At 45.6% G+C, this 13,909-nt stretch overlaps 1 protein-coding gene across 1 annotated transcript in view; it reads right to left on the bottom strand.

Annotated features, from left to right (window-relative positions):
- The window catches only part of IGSF9B (immunoglobulin superfamily member 9B), a 131,791-nt gene that overhangs the window by 84,819 nt on the left and 33,063 nt on the right, over positions 1 to 13,909 (bottom strand). Inside the window, exon 2 of the mRNA XM_058194822.1 lies at positions 2,969 to 3,166. Within this exon, the coding sequence (XP_058050805.1) occupies positions 2,969 to 3,166 (198 nt within the window). The remainder of the gene's footprint in view (positions 1 to 2,968; positions 3,167 to 13,909) is intronic.

Below are 13,909 nucleotides of genomic sequence, written 5' to 3'. Positions count from 1 at the left end.
GTTATTATGGTCTTTTCTTTCCGTTATCCCATGTTTCCTCAAGTAAGGAAGAAAAGCAGCAAAGTCAAGTCCTATTGCGAGAAAGTTGAAAGAGTCAAAGATGTTCGTTCTGAAGATCTGAAGACTGTCTACTGTTGACCTCACCCCATTCCTAAGAGGTCTGTAAGGGGCGTGCAGAAGAGCACCAGCGTGCCTACCGTCCCTGTCCTAATGTTCCCTTTAATTGTATTCATTTTATGTATTCAATTCATACTTATATATATTATCTAATATGTACTCAACACAATAAATAAATAAATAAAATAGATGCTATTTTTGGGAGGGGGGAAACTGCGTCACCTTCCGAAAGTTTTAGAATTCAGTTCCCCAGCAGTCTTCGCCATCATGGTTGGTGGCAAGGAATTCTGGGGAAATCCCAGATATACAAAGAGCCTCCCCTTGCTTATACTTTATCAAGGAGCAAGTCGCTTCTGAGATCCAGGAGAAGAAGAAAAATATCCAACCGCCCTCCATCACTAAAATCTGCTGGATTGAGGTAGTCTTGAAGAATCATCTCCTTGTGTCCTGCCGTTCAAGCATCTGAGGGATGGAAGGAGCTGCAGGTTTTTGGGGGGGGTTTTTCTCCACAATCTGATCTAATCAGCTAATTAGTATTCCTGGATTGGAGTCAGGGATGCTCTTGACAGCTTGGGGCCTTAGCAGACAGACAGTCAAGCACATGGTCCTAGCAGATGGAAAGCCAGAAGGTGGTTGGAGAACAGCCTTCAGCTCAAGAGATACCAGCAGGCAAGTCGGTGCTTATAATCCCCTTTTGCCAGGAGGACTTGTTGAAAGGCAGAGTTCAGTATAGATCCAGTCTCCAAATAAAAAAGACAGAAGAAGATTCAAAAGCAGAGGCAGGCTGACGGACACATTCCTAAATCCTTCATGGGAAGCTATGCAGAGGTGGGCTGCTGCCGGTTCGGGCAAACCAATAGTTCCGACCACCAGCTGGGTCCACCCACCCGCCCTGGCGCTATCCCGTCCTATGTATCTCACTCTCTGGTTCGCTCGCCCTGCCCATGCAACCCAGCTGATTTCCGCGCCTCGTCCGTTCTACTTACCGTGGCTGCCTGAGAAGGTGTGTTGGAAGCCACGCGCATGAAATCGCCATATGTTTGAAGCAGCACGCGAGTGCAGAAAGCGCACTCACATTTTTGGTTCTGCACTAGGCGAACCGGTTGCAAAGCCCACCTCTGAAGCTATGAGAGTTGAGTTACCACCACAATTGCCAGTTTGCTTCCAAGGTCCAATTCAAGGTGTTGGGTATTATCTTTGAAGCCCTTTGCAGCATATGGGACCAGACTACCGGGGAAACTGTTTCACCCCAATGGGGTTGGCCCACCTCACCCGTGCTGGCAGAAGGACCATGCTGTGGAAACCCACCGGTCAAAGAATTTCAGCCAGCAGGATCCAGGGAAAGAGCCTTTTCTGCCACATCTCCTGTCCTCTGGAACATCGTGCTCCTGGGATGATATTTGCACCTACTTTTTTGGCCTTTAGAAAGGGCTTGAAGTAATGGCAGTGCCAACTAGCATGGGGTACCAATAGATCAGGGGTGTCAAACTCGATTTCATTGAGGGCCGCATCAGGGTTGTGTTTGACCTTGGGGTGCCAAAGTGGGCATGGCCACCTCGACATCACTTGTGTTGCGAGCGCCTGTAGACACCCGAGCGCTCTGCCAGCAAAAACGGGCTCGTGAGCTCCGTTTTCGGCTGGGACGGCCTCTTGCAACCCTTTGCCAGTGAAAATGGAGTCCTTCCGAGCTCTGTTTTTGCTGGCAGAGGCACTGTGGGCCGGTTCTTTGCTGCTTCCAGGGAAGCACCGCGGGCTAGATCTAAGTACTCCGTGGGCCAGTTCCGGCCCCCGGGCCTTGAGTTTGACGCGCCCGCACTAGATCATTTTAGAAGTGGCTTTTGGGGGTGGCTAGGTGGAGGTGGCTAACGGATTCAGTAAGACCCCACTTCCATCCTCCCTCCTCCATTCTGCTCCCCTCCTCTCCAACATGGTCAACTTTATGTATTTTTAAAAAAAATTAAATTTAATGTCTGTGTTTATTATTTTGAAGTTTTGAGGTTTTATATGGGTGTGGGTTTTTTTAAATGAGCGATTGTAAGCCACCTAAAAAGGAATGCGATGGCTCAGTGGCTAAAATGCTGAGCTTGTCATCGAAAGGTCGGCAGTTCAGCGGTTCGAATCCCTAGTGCTGCTGTGTAACGGGGTGAGCTCCCGTGACTTGTCCCAGCTTCTGCCAACCTAGCAGTTCGAAAGCATGTAAATAAATGCAAGTAGAAAAAATAGGGACCACCTTTAGTGGGAAGGTCACAGCACTCCATGCGCCTTTGGCGTTGAATCATGCCGGCCACATGACCACGGAGACATCTTCAGACAGCGCTGGCTCTTCGGCTTTGAAATGGAAATGAGCACCGCCCCCTAGAGTCAGGAATGACTAGCAAGTATGTGCGAGGGGAACTTTTACCTTTACCTTATGATGTCTACTCCACTTCCATCCTTCATTCTGCTCCCTTCCTGTCCAACTTGATCAACTTATATATATATACATATAATTCAAATTTAATGTCTGTGTTCATTGTTTTAAAGTTTTGATGTTTTATATGGGTGAGAAGAGCCTAATGCTGGGAAAGACTGAGGGCAAAAGAAGAAGGGGACGGCAGAGAATGAGGTGGCTGGATGGAGTCACTGAAGCAGTTTAAATGGACTCCAGAGGGTGGTAGAGGACAGGAAGGCCTGGAGGAACGTTGTCCATGGGGTCGTGATGGGTCGGACATGACTTCGCAACTAACAACAAAATGTGTGTTGTTCTTTTTTTAAAAGAGTGATAGTAAGCCGCCTAAAGTAGCCAAGATGGGCGACATATAAATTGATTCCAAAATTGTTTGGACTCTTGTATTTTCCTTTTTAAACTTACCAGCATATTCTGGATCCACATGAGGAGGGTAGAACCCAAACTTGATGAAGATGGGAATGGGCACCCCAAATTTGAACCACTCAACCACATAAGGAGGGGGTTGGCCCGTCAGCGGATGGATTACATCACATCCGAGAATGACGCTTTCATGAGCACGAGCTGTGACAAACTCGGGTTCCTCTCTTAAACCGTGGGCACCTGGGGAAAAAAGGAAGGGGGAGAAAGGAGAGGGAAAAAAGAGGAGGGAAAATTCAATAATTTCCTCTAAGACAGGAAGAAAATCTTATCTATGGCTATTTTTTTTATTTTTTATTTTTTGTTTGAATTTATATCCCATCCTTCTCCGAAGACTCAGGGCGGCTTACATTGTGTTAAGCAATAGTCTCATCCATTTGTATATTATATACAAAGTCAACTTTTATTGCCCCCAACAATCTGGGTCCTCATTTTACCTACCTTATAAAGGATGGAAGGCTGAGTCAACCTTGGGCCTGGTGGGACTTGAACTTGCAGTAATTGCAAGCAGCTGTGTTAAGAACAGACTGCATTAGTCTGTAGAGCCACCAGAGGCCCTACAGAGGCTACAGCTGTACCCAACGATTGCACTGGCATCCCACATCACTTACAACTTCAGCAGTTACAATCGTAAAACCTGCTTGGCGTGGCGAATGTCAACCTTGTTCAAATGTTGGGTGACTTCAAATGGACCAACTTAAGTCAAATTGGTTCGTTTATGGCTTAACGCAGGGGTGAAATCCAGCAGGTTTTGACAGGTTCTGGAGAACCCGGTAGCGGAAATTTTGAGTAGTTCGGAGAACCGGCAAATACCACCTCTGGCTGGCCCCAGAGTGAGGTGGGAATGGAGATTTTGCAATATCCTTCCCCCAGGAGTGGGAGGGAATGGGGATTTTGCAATATCCTTCCCCTGGAGTGGGGAGGGAATGGGGATTTTGCAGTATACTTCCCCTGGAGTGGGGTGGGAATGGAGATTTTGCAATGTCCTTCCCCCAGGAGTGGGGAGGGGATGGGGATTTTGCAGTGCAATATCCTTCCCCTGGAGTGGGGAGGGAATGGGGATTTTGCAGTATCCTTTCCCTGCCACGCCCACCAAGCCACACCACGCCCATCAAGCCACCAAGCCACAGAACTGGTAGTAAAAAAAATTGGATTTTACCACTGGCTTAATGTACGGTGCAATCCAGTGGTGGGTTTCAAAAATTTTTACTACCGGTTCTGTGGGTGTGGTTTGGTGGGCATGGCATGGTTTGGTGGGCGTGGCATGGGAAGGATATTGTAAAATCTCCATTCCCTCCCCACTCCAGGGGAAGGATACTGCAAAATCCTCATTTCCTCCCGATCAGCTGCGACTCGGGAGGCAGAGAATAGATGGGGATGGGGCCAGTCAGAATTTTTACTACCGGTTCTCTGAACTACTCAAAATTTCTGCTACCGGTTCTCCAGAACTGGTCAGAACCTGCTGAAACCCACCTCTGGTACAATCCCAAAAGATAGATTAGACTAGTAACCAGGATAAGCTGGAATCTCAGTTACTGAGATCCTGACAGCACTTTGATCCGACCTATCTAAGACTGAAGAGGTTTTTAAAATGGCTAAATAGATCATAATTGGGAGATCTGGGGAAGAACTGACCAGTCAAGCAATCCAGGAAAAGCAGGTTGACCTGTTCTCCAAAGCACCTGAGGGCAGGACAAGAAGCAACGGGTGGAAACTAATCAAGGAGAGGAGCAACTTAGAACTAAGGAGAAATTTCCTGACAGTGAGAACAATGAATCAGTGGAACAACTTGCCACCAAAAGTTGTGAATGCTCCAACACTGGAAGTTTTTAAGAAAAGATTGGACAAGCATTTGTCTGAAATGGTATAAGGTCTCCTGCCTAAGCAGGGGGTTGGACTAGAAGACCTCCAAGGTCTCCCCTGGTCCTTCTCTTCACTAGACTAGCCATGCCCAATTCCTGCAACCGTTCATCGTATGTTTTAGCCTCCAGTCCCCTAATCATCTTGGTTGTTCTTCTCTGTACTTTTGCTGGAGTCTCAACATCTTTTTTTATAGTGTGGTGCCCAAAACTGGATGCAGTATTCTAAGTGTGGCCTTACTAAGGCTTTACGCAGTGGCATTAGTAGCTGCCTTGATCTTGATCTTGTATCCCTCTGTTAACGCAAACGTGGGTGGGTCACACCTATTTTTCAGGAAATCTTATTATTTATTTATTTTATTTGTTGGTTTTATTTGTCAAGCATGCATTTTATGACAGATAACAAGTGTAAACGTAATTATAAATACATGTAAAGGACACGAATAAAAGAAAGCATTAGAACAGGGACGGAAGGCACGCTGGTGCGCTTATCAACAGTAGAAACCTTCAAATTTCTGGGTTCTATCATATCGCAAGATCTCAAATGGACAGCTAACATCAAAAACATCATTAAAAAAGGACAACAAAGAATATTCTTTCTGCGCCAACTCAGTAAGCTCAAACTGCCCAAGGAGCTGCTGATCCAATTCTACAGAGGAATTATTGAGTCTGTCATTTGCACCTCTATAACTGTCTGGTTCGGTTCTGCAACCCAACAAGAAAAACACAGACTTCAGAGGATAATTAGAGCTGCAGAAAAAATAATTGCTACCAACTTGCCTTCCATTGAGGACCTGTATACTGCACGAATCAAGAAGAGGGCCGTGAAAATATTTGCAGATCCCTCGCATCCTGGACATAAACTGTTTCAACTCCTACCCTCAAAACGACGCTATAGAGCACTGCACACCAGAACAACTAGACACAAGAACAGTTTTTTCCCGAAGGCCATCACTCTGCTAAACAAATAATTCCCTCAACACTGTCAGACTATTTACTGAATCTGCACTACTATTAATCGTTTCATAGTTCCCATCACCAATCTCTTTCCACTTATGACTGTATGACTATAACTTGTTGCTGGCAATCCTTATGATTTATATTGATATATTGATCATCAATTGTGTTGTAAATGTTGTACCTTGATGAACGTATCTTTTCTTTTATGTACACCGAGAGCCTATGCACCAAGACAAATTCCTTGTGTGTCCAATCACACTTGGCCAATAAAATTCTATTCTATTCTATTCTATTCTATTCTATTCTATTCTATTCTATTCTATTCTATTCTATTCTATTCTATTCTATTATGCACGCCCCTTACAGACCTCTTAGGAATGGGGTGAGGTCTACAGTAGACAGTCTAAGGTTAAAGTTTTGGGGATTTGGGGAAGAAACCACTGAGTCAGGTAGTGCATCTTCATTTTGCTTCAGGGCGACCCACAGAGCCACACCGTGTCTGCTTAACAACTCCTATCCTTCTATCAAGGTCATCTCGGGAAAGCTCTTGAAGAACGTTCGTTTCCTAACCGGGGAACAGTCAAAAAAAAAAAAAATTGCTTTGGTGCAGCTTTTTCATTATGCTCCCCTGGAAGAACAGGGGAAAAGTAGCAGGTTAGGCTTCAAGGTGACCCTGGCTTTTCAGGAAGAAAGGGAAGAAAGGGAGCGCCGAGGCAGAGAGGAGAAATTCTCCTGCACTTATAGGAACGTGCGCACCGGTTAGTGCATTTGAAAAAAAAAAAGTGATTGATAAAGAAGGCAAGGTGGGGGATATCCAGACATCTCCAGAGCCCCCCACCCTGGAAGAACTGTTCTATTGTTTCCTTTCATTATATCAAATTAATATAGTTATTGCATACTTTTGCTCATATATATGCTTATATGATATGTAGTTATTTTATGAGGGGTTTTTTTCATAAAAAAAGTTTTATTTTTACAATCATATCAAACAGCTCATCCAATGTACAGTTATATACAATTAGTCGGGCTTGCCCAGTCACCACCCCCCTTTTTAACACTCTTCCCTCTTCTACCTTCTTCTACTTTCCAGACCTTCCTCTCCTTCTCTTATCTACATCCTCTCCTCCCTCCACCCTACACCTTCCTTCTCCCTCTTCTACCCCTCTTCCTTCCTCTTCTCCTCTTTCCTACCTCCTACTCTCTCCTCTTTTCTCCCTCCCCACCGTTCTAAAATGGTAACTGGGCAGACCCGACCCTACATTAATTATATTTATACATCTTCAATAATCCCTGTACATTAACCATCACTCCATCCTCTACCCTCAACCCCCCAATTCCCCTCCCCCTTACCCCCCACCCCCACCCCGACTTCCCAGAACAAAATGCAGGGTATCAAAACTAACAATCATAATCCAAAATAATTCCTAAATTATAATCTCTAGTCACTCCACACATAATCACACTCTCAATTCCCCTCTCCTTCAGAAATAAATCTAATACAAAATATTTCCTAAATTTACTCATATGCTATTCGATATTTTTTTTATCTGATACTTATTTTGAATATAATCAATCCACATTTTCCGTTCTAAAATATATTTTTCTTGTGTATAGTCTTTCAAGTAAGCAGAGATTTTTGCCATTTCTGCCAGATTTGATACTTCAAGTGTCCATTCTTCAATTGTAGGTAATTCTTCTTTCTTCCAATATTGAGCAATCAAAAGTTATTTTTATTATGTAGTTATTTTATGTTGATGCTTGCATATATTGTTGTGACAAAAGAAAAAAGAAAAAGAAAAAGATTGGCTCCGCCTGAGCTTATCAAGGCAACATTTGAACGGAGGCTTTCAGCATCGCTCCAAGGTGACTTTCCGGCATGTTCTCTCTACCTCCGCCCCCTTTTTTCTCTCTCCTTCTCACTTCAGGGAAGGGTGGGGAGAGAAAAAGGGGGAGGAGGGGACTCAGCAACAGCCCCGTGGCTTCTCCTTTGCTATTCTTCCTTGAACTCTTTCTTTGCCTCGCCTAATAATATCTACGGGGGAGTGGTTTTTCTCCTTGGTGGCATCCATTCATAAATTGATCTGCCTTCGGAACCTGGCAACGCATGCACGCCCAAAAAAAATATTCCTGGAAGGGTCTTTGAAGGGGAAGTCACTGACACCACTAGGGTTGCAGTCAATGCCTTGGCCAAAGCCAACGGATCCATTTCAGCCTCTCCCTCCCAGGATTCCCTCCAGAGCCTTGCAATCCTAGTCCTTCCTAGTCCTAGTCCATTGTCTTCCCTTTCACCTTTAGCCACAGACTAAAATTCTTTCCTGAGCTTCACATTGTTCAGCCATGGGCAGTCCTTCACTTTGTACAGAAAAGAGTACAGGACACACACACACACACACAAAATCTTTGACAATCATTGAAAATAAAAATGGAAAATGTATCTTTAGCGTGGAGAAGAGACTTGGATGTCTCCCCAATGGATGCACGGAGATCTTAGAAATTATGGACTACAAATGTCTTAAAAAGATGGACATCGAGCAAAGGACCAGCCCACGGTGCCTCTGCTAGTGAAAATGGAACTGGGGGGGGGGTTCGCGCACAGCTCCCCTGCACCCCATTTTTGGCCTGGACGGCCTCCTGCAGCCCTCTGCCAGCAAAAACGTGCACCCCCCAGCTCCATTTTTGCTGGCAGAGGGCTATCAAAACAAACTAAAAACAAAACAAAAGGAGAAATGTTTCCCCTTTTGCATTTGAGCATGCAAGAAGGGACCGGAAAGGAGAAAGGGGAAGGAGGAAAGACAAAGAAAAAGAAGGGAAGATGGGAAGAGAGCAAGGAAGGAAAAAGAAGGAAAGATGGGAAGGAAGGAAGGAAGGAAGGAAGGAAGGAAGGAAGGAAGGAAGGAAGGAAGGAAGGAAGGAAGGAAGGAGGAGGAGGAAAAATAAGGAGAGGGGGGAAGGAAGAAGAAAGTAGAATGAAGAGGGAAGGAAAAGAAGAGAAGAAAAGCAAAGAGAAGAAGGAAGGAAGGAAGGAAGGAAGGAAGGAAGGAAGGAAGGAAGGAAGGAAGGAAGGAAGGAAGGAAGGAAGGAAGATTATAATGAGTGAGTGAGGGTCTCAGGGAAGTCCTGCCTTAGCATTTGGCCACCACAGGTGCCCCCAACACGAGTCCCGTGTCATGTCCAACATGGCCACTCACCTCCCCGGGCCACGTACCTCCTCACTCCACCCACCCTCAGTCCTCCAAGGTCAAACACAACTCTGATGCGGCCCTCATCAAAATCGAGTTTGACACCCCGATATAGGGGTGCCAAACATCAGTTGCAAAGAACGATAAGCCCGCTTGGTAAAATATGGAACCTATATTTGCAGGAAGTAAACCAGGTGAGGTTTTGCTGGTTTATTGGAAGAAGCTGAGCCACTTAACGTACGGACAACTACATGCCATCAGGGTTTGTTAGATGAGGTTAAGATGAGATAGTCCTTGGCCGCTCCGTTGCAGCAACTCCGATATTATTAAACTCTGATATGGGTTTAGAAAACTTAGAACTCCGCCAACTTCGACAGGACCTGTGTTTAACTCATAGAATCATCTATTGCAATGTCCTTCCTGTTGAAGACTACGTCAGGTTCAATCACAAAATACAAGAGCAAACAATAGATTTAAACTCAATGTTAACCGCTTCAATCTTGATTGCAGAAAATACGACTTCAGTTAACAGAGTTGTTAATGCTTGGAATACACTACCTGACTCTGGGGTCTCTTCCCAAAATCCCCGAAGCTTCAACCAAAAACTGTCTACTATTAATCTCACCCCATTCCTAAAAGGACTATAAGGGGCGTGCATAAGAGCACAAACTGTGCCTACCGTTCCTGTCCTACTGTTGCTTCATGCTTATGCTTATGTATGCTGTTGTGACAAATAAAATAAAATAAAATAAATAAATAAAAAATATCTAGTTTAATAAAAGAAGGACTAGGGGAGACATGATAGCAGTGTTCCAATATCTCAGGGGTTGAGAAGAGGGAGTCGGGCTGTTCTCCAAAGCACTTGAGGGTAGAACAAGAAGCAATGGGAGGAAACTGATCAAGGAAAGAAGCAACTTAGAACTAAGGAGAAATTTCCTGACAGTTAGAACAATTAATCAGTGGAACGACTTGCCTGCAGAAGTTGTGAATGCTCCAACACTGGAAATTTTTAAGAAAATGTTGGATAACCATCTGACTGAGATGGTGTAGGGTTTCCTGCCTGGGCAGGGGGTTGGACTAGAAGGCCTCCAAGGTCCCTTCCAACTCTGTTGTTATATTATATTATATTATGACCCATTGTGCAAATCAGGTCATCACACCAAAGCCACAATCCGGTTCCTTTGTTGGCTCCCTGCGTGCCCACGCTGCCACACTGTTCCGCTAACCCACAAACAAGGCTTGCGCACGTTGCAGGAGCCTGCAGACAACCTAGTCAATGACATTTGAGCTAATAAAGGCTAAACTGAGTAAAAGCAGGGCTGGGTAATTCTCATGTGACTTGGGAAGGCAGCCACTGTCTTGGTGTCCATCCAAACCATCAAACATCTGGGGGGGAGGAGGATACATATTTTTTTCCTCTCTCTCTCTCTCTCTCTCTTGATCACATTTCCCCACCCATCCCCCTCCACCCCACCCACGCCCCAAAATATAAATGATTGACAGCCACGTCCCCGAACTAGTTACTACCACGGGCAAAATGGACGGATGCAAAGCACCAGCATCTCTTTCGACAGATTCCAGAGTCCTGCAGCTGGATTTCCAAATGACCTTTTTTTCCCCCTCAATTAGCCATTAGCCGTCTCCCGTTTCTAACTGCAATCTTGCAGCAAAGGTGTGTTTTTTGGGGGGGGTTTTTTTGCTCCTGACTTTTTCCAGACAAGCCATAAAATAGCTTCCCCCCAAAAAAAAAGAAAAAGAAAAAAGATAACGAAGTGCTTTTCGCTCATCTTTCTCTCCCCCCCCCACCCGCTCCCCAGCATCACCATCACCGCCTCCCTGCTGGGCTGCTGCTGATTGGCCCGAGATGACATCACCGTTTTTTCCACAACAGGAGTCTGGTCCGCCAGCGAGTCTATTTTTGGCACCCACGAGACAAGGCATTAACCAGCAACTGGCTCCGATGGGGCCACGCAAAAGCTTACGGTGCGAGAAGTCCCCTCTGGAATGGGACGGAGAAAGGACAGGTGGGAATGCCCAGAGAAACCGTATTCCTGCTCGCCTCTTTCCTTCCACCACCACCCCCACCCCGCTTCTCCCCATGCACGCACACTCCCTCATGCTAGAGTTCGCAAGAGAGATGATGAAGCTGCACCGAGAAAGGGGCTTAGATGGCCGGTGGGAAGAAAAAGCAGAGAGGAGTGGAGAGGAGAGGAGAGGAGAGGAGAGGAGAGGAAAGGAAAGGAAAGGAAAGGAAAGGAAAGGATGAAGAATGGAGAGGAGAGGAGAGGAGAGGAGAGGAGAGGAGAGGAAAGGAAAGGAAAGGAAAGGAAAGGAAAGGAAAGGAAAGGAAAGGAAAGGAAAGGATGAAGAATGGAGAGGAGGAGGAGAGGAGAGGAGAGGAGAGGAAAGGAAAGGAAAGGAAAGGAAAGGAAAGGAAAGGAAAGGAAAGGAAAGGAAAGGAAAGGAAAGGATGAAGAATGGAGAGGAGAGGAGAGGAGAGGAGAGGAGAGGAGAGGAAAGGAAAGGAAAGGAAAGGAAAGGAAAGGAAAGGAAAGGAAAGGAAAGGAAAGGAAAGGAAAGGAAAGGAAAGGAAAAGAGGGGGTTGAAATGCCATTGGTCTGGTTCTGCTTGGACTGTTGGAGAAAGCAACAAGGGAAAGAGCTGGAGAGAAGAGCAAGCTCAGGCAGGTGCCCATTCAGGGGTGGGGTGGGTGCCACCTCTCGACACCCCTTTTTCAGCCAAACCATCTATTAATTTTATTTATTTATTTGTCAAACACAACAATATATACAAGTATATATGTATATATGATAGAGGAGCCCTCGGCTTTCTATCCTCACGCAGGCTGCACTGGCTGCCTGTGGCTTTCAGTGCGCTTCAAGGTGTTGGTGAGCGTCTTCAAAGCGCTCCATGGCATGGGGCGGGCTACTTGCAGGACCGCCTGCTGCTACCGAATACCTCTCACCGACCCGTGCGCTCTCACAGAGAGGACTCCTCAGGGTGCCGTCGGTGACAGTGTCGTCTGGCGCCCAGGAAGAGCCTTCTCTGTGGGGCTCCCGCCCTCTGGAGCGACCTCCCCAGGACTTCGTCAACTTCGGACCTCCAGACCTTTCTTGTGCAAAACTTACCTATTTATCTGCGCTGGCCTGGGTTAGTTTTTAAATTTATGGGTTTTTAAATGGGTTTTAGTTTTAAATTTTAATTGTGGCCAATTTTAATAAGTTTTTTAAGTGTATTTTAAATTGTATTTATATATTGTCTATTTTACTTGGCTGTGAACCGCCCTGAGTCCTTCGGGAGAAGGGCGGTATACAAATTTAATAAATAATAATAATAATAATAATAAGCATGAAATAACCATGCGAATTGGATACAACCTGATGTTTAATAAGATTTTTATAATTGTTTTTATTATGTATATTTGTACTGTTTTATTTTGGCTGTGAACCACCCTGAGTCCTTCGGGAGAAGGGCAGTATAAAAATCTAAATAAACTAAACTAAACTAAATCAACCAAAGGGAACATTAGGGCAGGAACGATAGGCACGTTGGTGCTCTTATGCACGCCCCTTACGGACCTCTTAGGAATTGGGGTGAGGTCAACAGTAGACAGTCTTTGGTTGAAGCTTTGGGGGTTTTGGGAAGAGACCACAGAGTCTGGTAGTGCATTCCAGCCATTAACAACTCTGTTACTGAAGTCATATTTTCTGCAATCAAGATTGGATCTACCCTATGCCACTGCTCACTGTTTTGTCTAACCCCCTCCCCCCAGATGTGTCTCCTTATCACTGTATTCGCAATGTGGATGACAGGCCTCTGGCAGAGGACATGACATTCGGTTGTTGGCAGCGGCAGCGGAAAAAGCCAATGCAATCCTAAATTGCATTAACAGAGGGATACAAAATCAAGATCAAGTGAGGTACTAATACCACTCTATAAAGCCCAAGTAAGACCGCACCTAGAATACTGCATCCAGTTTCGGTCACCACACTATAAAACAGATGCTGGGACTCTAGAAAAAGTGCAGAGAAGAGCAACCAGGATGATGAGGGGACTGGAGGCTAAAACAGACGATGAATGGTTGCAGAAACTGGTTGCATGGCTAATCTAGTAAAGAGAAGGACCAGGGGAGCCATGATAGCATCTTCCAATATTTGAGGGGCTGCCACAGAGAAAAAGGGGGTCAAGCTGTTTTCCAAAGCACCAGAAGGCCAGACAAGGAACAATGGATGGAAAATGAACAAGAAAAGATTCAACCTAGAAATAAGAAGGAACTTCCTGACAGCGAGAACAATCAATCTATGGAACAGAAGTCGCCTTCGGAAGTTGTGGGAGCTTCATCACTTGAGGCTTTTAAGAAAAGATTGGACTGCCATTTGTCAGAAATGGTGTCGGGGTCTCCTGCTTGAGCGGGGTGGGTGGGTTGGACTAGACGACCTATAAAGTCCCTTCCAACTCTGTAAATCTGTTCATCCCCTTCTCTTCCTTTGGTCAACCACAGAAAGATGTAGACTGCATAGATCACCTGTCTGCCTCCTCCACCCCCATGGAGGGCAGGGAAAGAGAAAAGCAAAGATCCCCTTCTTAAGGAATAGAGAGGCAACACAATTGGTCCTCCGTGGAGCTAATTTCCAATCCAGGGAGAATCCATCTCGCAGGGGCCACAGTCCTCCCACAAGTCAAAAATAACAATCCGACTATCCTACCCGGTCCATTTCAGAAATCCAAAAAGCAACACTTCGCTTCCGCAATCTTAGCAATATTTATGTCTGACTTGTTTAAACAGAAAGGACTTTCTGGAGGTCTTTGCTGTGGTCCACCAGCAGCCTGCGGAGCTGGCAATGGAATCAGACAGCGATGAGGCTGAGGAAGAACATGGGCCAGTTCTGGAGGCTGGGGAAGGCCTGGATGAGAGCTCTGTGTCAGAG

Source organism: Ahaetulla prasina, chromosome 9 (genome assembly GCF_028640845.1).
Source record: "Ahaetulla prasina isolate Xishuangbanna chromosome 9, ASM2864084v1, whole genome shotgun sequence".
Taxonomy (NCBI): domain Eukaryota; kingdom Metazoa; phylum Chordata; class Lepidosauria; order Squamata; family Colubridae; genus Ahaetulla; species Ahaetulla prasina.
Note: the sequence above shows the minus strand (reverse complement) of the source record. Positions and strands in the feature narration are given on the sequence as shown.